This window comes from Loxodonta africana, chromosome 10 (genome assembly GCF_030014295.1).
Source record: "Loxodonta africana isolate mLoxAfr1 chromosome 10, mLoxAfr1.hap2, whole genome shotgun sequence".
NCBI lineage: Eukaryota > Metazoa > Chordata > Mammalia > Proboscidea > Elephantidae > Loxodonta > Loxodonta africana.
Genome location: NC_087351.1, coordinates 33640348 through 33646862, shown reverse-complemented (window position 1 = coordinate 33646862; position 6515 = coordinate 33640348). Strand labels below are relative to the sequence as shown.

General features: G+C 41.6%; 1 protein-coding gene across 1 annotated transcript; it reads right to left on the bottom strand.

Annotated features, from left to right (window-relative positions):
• Positions 1 to 252: 252 nt before the first annotated feature.
• On the bottom strand, positions 253 to 1478 carry LOC100667257 (olfactory receptor 6E1-like). The gene has a single exon (XM_064292278.1). It carries the CDS (start codon positions 1475 to 1477, stop codon positions 548 to 550), a length of 930 nt encoding a protein of 309 aa, XP_064148348.1. The 5' UTR covers position 1478; the 3' UTR covers positions 253 to 547.
• Between the last annotated feature and the right edge of the window lie 5037 nt (positions 1479 to 6515).

Here is a 6515-nt window from a genome sequence, read left to right as displayed (position 1 = left end):
CTCCCTTCTCCCACTTGCTCTCCCCCTATTGAGTCAGCCCTTTCAGTCTCTCGTTTCGTGACAATTTTGCCATCTTCCCTCTCTTTCTATCTTCCCATCCCCCCTCCAGTCAAGAGTTGCCAACACACTCTCCAGTGTCCACCTGATTTAATTAGCTCACTCTTCATCAGCATCTCTCTCCCCACCGCTGACCAGTCCCTTTCATGTCTGATGAGTTGTCTTCGGGGATGGTTCCTGTCCTGTGCCAACAGAAGGTCTGGGGAGCATTGCCGCCGGGATTCCTCTAATCGCAGTCAGACCATTAAGTATGGTCTTTTTATGAGAATTTGGGGTCTGCATCCCACTGATCTCCTGCTCCCTCAGGAGTTCTCTGTTGTGCTCCCTGACAGGGCAGTCATCGAAGATTTTTTTTTTTTTTAACGTGGATTAGAATACACCTGAAATTGTCTATGAGAGGATAGTTCATGGAGATCATCAGAACAGGAGCTTCATTTGCAGAGATTTAGGTAAGGAGGCTACTTTTCCCTCTCTCAAGTCCAGCTAATCTTTATGAGAGGAGCTTGCTCACCTTCTCCCTCAACACCTGCTTCACCTGTTTGTTCCTCAGGGTGTAGATGAAGGGGTTGACCATTGGGGTCACCACAGTGTTGAGCAGGGCCACCACCTTGCTTCTGTTCTCCCTCTGGCCACCTTTGCCTGACCAGATATACACGAAGATGCAGCTGCCATAGAAGAGAGACACGACAATGATGTGGGAGGAGCAGGTTGAGAAGGCTTTCTGGCTCTCCTTGGCTGAAGGGATGCGCAGGGAGGTGTAGAGGATGTGGCCATAGCAGGTGGCTGTCACAGAGAGAGTGCCCAGTAAGCTGAAGTTGGCTACTATGAAGCCCAGAAGCTCTATCAGACTTGTATCTGCACATATGAGTTCCAGGAGTGGAAAGCTGTCGCAGAAGAAATGATGAATGATATTGGGACCACAGAATGGCTGCTGAAATGTGATTGAACTAGAAACAATGATGAGAAGGAATCCTGCCATCCATGAACAAAGGACCAACGGGACATAGACCTTTTTTCTCATGATGGTAGCATAGCACAAGGGGTTACAGATAGCCACATACCTGTCAAAAGACATCACTGCCAGTAGGAGGAACTCTGTGGTCCCCAGGAAGAAATAAAAGAAAAATTGGAGAAAACAACCTGCTAGGGAGATAGTCTTATATCCAGTCAGGATATTGGTCAGCACCTTGGGGAAGATGACTGAGGTGAACCAGATCTCCAGGACAGCAAAGTTGCAGAGTAAGTAGTACATGGCGGTGTGGGGGCATCTGTCCATGAGGGTGGTGACCAAAATGAGGAGATTCCCCAGCAGAGTGAGGAGGTAGGTCAGGAGAAACCCCAGGAAGAGGAGCATCTGCAGCTCACAGGCATCTGAGAGCCCCAGCAGGACAAACTCAGCGACAGTGGTGCTGTTCCCCATGGCTCCACTGACCTGGGAATGGCCAGTCAGAGGTGTTCAGCATCAGAGTTGTGATGCTCTGGAGATCTGAGGACAGCCTGGAACTGAAAGGAAAGAAGAATAAGTGTCAGAGTTTGAGCTGAAGGACTCATTTATTCCTTTGGGCTACAAACCTCTCTCTGTCTCTTTCATCAGGCTGGTTGTCTAGATCTCTCGTCTACTCAGGATCTAGTCAAATGCTTTGCAATTGAGGATTCATGAGATGTTTGACATTTTGTTGAAAAAGTTTTGACTTTACCGGTCCTTTTTCCATTTTCCTTATTTTTGTTACAAAACTCTATTAAATCCCCTTCATTCTTTCCTTTTTTGATCAGGTGATGTCTTTTCCTATATTCCTTCAACAGATGGAAGGAGTTTCTCAATCCATTAAAATACTTGCCTCCCCAAATCCCACATCCAGTGGGTTATAGACTTTTATTGAAAGCATGATGGAATGTTTACTCTAGAGCTTATTACAGAATGCATTTTAGTCAGAGAGATTTTCATGGGACTTGAGCTCCATCACTTACTATCTTATTTAGGGCTGGTTATCTAAACTCACCAAGCCTCTAATTCATCAGTGGGAATAATAACAGTATCTATGTAAAAGGATTCTCCTAGGACTTAAATAATGTGCAGCCATTACTTAGCATGTTATGTTATGTGTTGTTGAGTTGGTTCCGACTCATAGCGACCCTATAGGACAGAGTAGAACTGCCCCATAGGGTTTCCAAGGAGCGGCTGGTGGATTTGAACTGCTGACCTTTTGGTTAGCAGCCAAGTTCTTAAAAAATCGGGACTCCTTACTTAGCACAGGCAGCTTTAGAATAAGTAGTCATGAAATGTTAGCTATTTTAATTTCTCATTAAGTAAAGTTGGAGAAAAGATAGTGGGGTTCTGGGCAATATGTCTTGAAAGTTTTACAATTTTAAAAATATTAGCTCATCATGAAAAATGTAGAAAATGCAGAGGAATAGAGTAAAGGAAATAGTCCCATAGAGACAACTGCCTTTAACATTTTGATGTATTTCTGTTTTATTTTTTTCCATTCTTATGTGGTGTTTACTTATTGGTTTACATAATTATGCTTATAGATTACACATTTTGCACTCTTTCCCCCATGTATTACTATAAGAAGCTTTCTCATGTTATTGCAAAATTTTTGTTAATATATCATTAGGCTGATATTTTTGAGGGATACATGGCCTATGAGATTGATGTACGGAAGGAGGTGAGAGCATGCACTTGTAAATTAGGTGTTACGTTTAATACTTTTGGGTAATTTCCACAGTAATAAAAAATAATGATAATAAAAGCTGATATTAGGATTGTTCATTGCTCAATTTCAATTATAGAGAATATAATGGTTTTAAAGAATTATTTTTTCTAGGTCTTCCATTGCTTAATATTGTTCTTAGAGATCAGGATAAAGAAGTAGGAAGCCTAGTCATTGGTTGTTCTTGCAGAAATGACAGGTTATAACCTGGCTTCAGAAGAGAAAGGCTGACTTTACTCAGGACAAGAGCAAGAACTAATGTGATAAAGTTGCATCAGAGAAAAGATAGCACATTACATTATAGTTCTGTGAAATACGTATTTTATGTAGAAGGACTTGATGGGAACACGAACAAATGAACATAATCGGCATGTAAGAATGGGAGGTTTGAGGGAGGTTTTTCCCTCCCTTTTTTAAATTAATTTTATTATTGTGTGCACAATAAATTAAATTAAAAATAAAGAGAAACCTACACAATGAGTTCATTTGGGTTAAAAGTTTCATGAGAGACAAAGGGGGAAACAAATGGCTGCCCATGAAAAGAGCAGGAAAAGGGAAGAAGGATTCTAGTGACTCATCAGCTGAGTGTGAGTCAGCATATTGAGAGTGATGAAAACAGTCAGCTGTGCCATTTAAAAACAGAAGAAAGGCCTCTAGGCAGTGTCCAAAGGGATCAGATTGCCCTTCCCTATTCTAAAAATTGCACGAATGCAGGTTACCTCACTAAGTACTAGGGGAAGCGTTGATTCTCTTCCAAGAAGGTTCTGATGATGGAGATGCCTTGTTTTCACGGAAGCTCTTGGCACTGCAGTGTTGCCCGAGGACTGCACTTTTTGACGGACTCACCGGAGGTTTAAAGTGAAGGGTGCTCTGGAGCTGTAACATGGTCTGCAGATCGTGGACATAGGCAGGTCCATGTGTCATTAAGTCTCCGTGTTTTCCAACAACCAGTCCCCCCAACAGTGCTTTCTAACTGTGTCACCAGCACATCTCAGATCTCCTCAGGGTGGAAATGAGAGGGCTCTGAACAGTCCTCAGACATTCTGGGGTCACCAGTTTCTCAAATGGCTGCTATTGCTTCTGCCCCATCACAGTGGCACTACTAGACCACTTTCCTTGGGAAAGGGATGTGGAAACCTAATTAATTATTCTTCCATCCATATTGGACTAAAAGAAAGACATCAGCTGATGCAGACTCATATAATGAATCTTCACTTGGGCTCAAGAGGCTTTTTAGCGAAAGGTATGTGCCTACCTAAGGGCATGGTGTCCACAGAGAATTATGGGGTAAACTTTTCATGGCAGAATCCTTTTCTCTGTGAGCTGGCATCAGGCCTCAGTCATTACGGGGTTCTGTTTGGTCTCCATGGAAACGGAGAGATACACAAGATATGCAACTCAAACTGTTAACCCACCCAGGATTCTCACTCTTACTGGAAAGGAGCTGTGCTTCCCCTGAGATTCATTACCATCACTGGTAATGGGGACCCAGGCTCTTCCTAGGTCCCTTATCTCTTACTTTCTTCAACTTTGGGACTGAAAGTTTACTTTGTTCTGACTAAGAAGTATAGAAACTTCTAATGAACTTAATTGTAACAAAGAGGTACAATTACTAAAGCATTCAACAAACATTTGCTGAGTGCTTATTGTGTGCTTTAGATGTCAGAGACACAGAGACGGAGTCTTATGGGGAAGACAGAAATTAAACAATCACCCCAAAAATTAATTATCTCTGTGACTAGTATGTGAAAGAGAGCTCATATCCTGAACCATATCCATGAGGGAAGAAGTTCCTGATAAAGCTATATAAAGCTGAGACCTGAAGGACCAGTTAGAGTGTAGGGGGTGAAGAAACTTTAATTAATTAATTCAACAATGTTTTTTGAGCACCTCCTATGAGCTAGGCACTGTCCTATGCACTGGGTATGACTATGAGTGGTGAAATGAGACAGACATGGTCCTCTATCCCCAAGAAGCAGTTACTATCCATTGGGAAACCTTGGTAAGAGGATTTTGGGGGTCTCCATTTGTTCCTTGGCCCATTCTAGCTAAAACTACTTTCTCATCCCACTTTTGCTCTTTGGGCACCAAAGTGCAATTGGAAGCTATCGAAAGGGTTTAAACAGAGAAATGATGTGATCTGATTTATGTTTTAAAAAGAGTTCACTCTGGGAGTAGTAGAAAGAAGAATCTGGGTAGGAAAACAGACCAAGAGGCAGTTGCAGAGTCCAGAGGAGAGATGATGGTGTCAGACATAGGGAATTTGCATTACTTTTGATGAAGAGCTAATAAGTTAGGAGACAAAATAAGGGCAAATAGGGGTTGAAGGCATGATGAAAGTAGTTGTCACTAGATGATAAGACCATGAGAGTGACCAGGCCTGGCCAGGCAGGCAGAGCATAGAAAGGGGATCCTTGAGGAAGAAGTGTTTGGTGGCTGTAGTCCTTGAGGGAGATGGGGGACAGATTGGCAAAAACCAAGTAGGAGCAGTGTCCTCAATGGATGGAAGAATAGGTAGGTTCTCAGGATCAGGATGGAGTCACTGAATATGAGTCCAATTTCCAGTACTGGGACAGAAGACTTTGCTTCAGAAACAAGCCAACAGCTCAGCACTAAAAGAGGTCAAATGTAGACCGCTAGCAAGTTAGACTGAGGCTGAGTCCCACAGGGCTGGCTGAGTCTTTTGAAAATCTCCCTGATGGCAGCCAGCACTCTCTCAGGACTTGGGAAAAGTCAAGTGAGGGAAGGATCAAGTGAGAAAAGAAGAACTCTTGCCATGTGGGAAGCTCCTCTGAGGCTACTCACAGTTGTCATACTGTAACTCTGTTATTCACACTTTGCCTGCATTGCCATCTCTTAGCCATTGCTATGTTGCTTTAAATTCCAATTCCATTCCATTTCTTCATTCAATAAATATTTACTGAGTGGAGAGAAAGAGAGAGTCATAGATGGAATAATTTTTGAGTTTATCATTGGTACTCACATTTCCAGATTCTTCTATAGTAAATTGTCTAATCAAATTTTCTGTTTCTTCTTAAGTCAATTTTTGAAACTTTCTTTTTCTGGGTAATCATTTCTGTCTGGTTTTCAGATTTGTTGTTGAAGAGTTGTACATGGTATTTTCTTACACGTATCATTTTCTACCCTAAATTATTTTTATTTGTGTACTTTCTGTCTTCCTTACTAGATTTCAGATTTTCCAAAGACATGGATTATGTATTACTTCTCAGATCACATAGTACATTTCCTTGAACATAGTATCTGTGTAATAATTAGTTTAGAATAAATTAACTTGTTTATAAATTTGGTTATTTAATGTTTCTTCATGACTTTGTTTATCTTTGTCTTCATCAATAGTGAACATCTTAGTGATAAATTACAATAGCTTAAATACTATATTGAACAGTATATAGGATTTAAAATTACATGGCTGGCCTGGGTTTTTTTGAAAAATCTCCCTGACCACAGCCAGGACTCTCCTAGAATTTGGAGGGAAGGGTCAAGTGAGGAAAGGAGAGCTCTTGAAATGCAGAACCACCTCTGAGACCACTCACAATTGTCACACTACAACTCTGTTATCCACACTTTGCCTGCTTTGTCCTCTCTTTGGTATGCTACTTTAAATTCCATCCTATTCAATTCCATTCGATCAATGTTTATTGAATGCTCGTCTTGTGCTAAGTGCCACAGGAAACCAAACAATAAAAAAGACATGGTTCCTGATCCCCATGAGCTCACAACTGA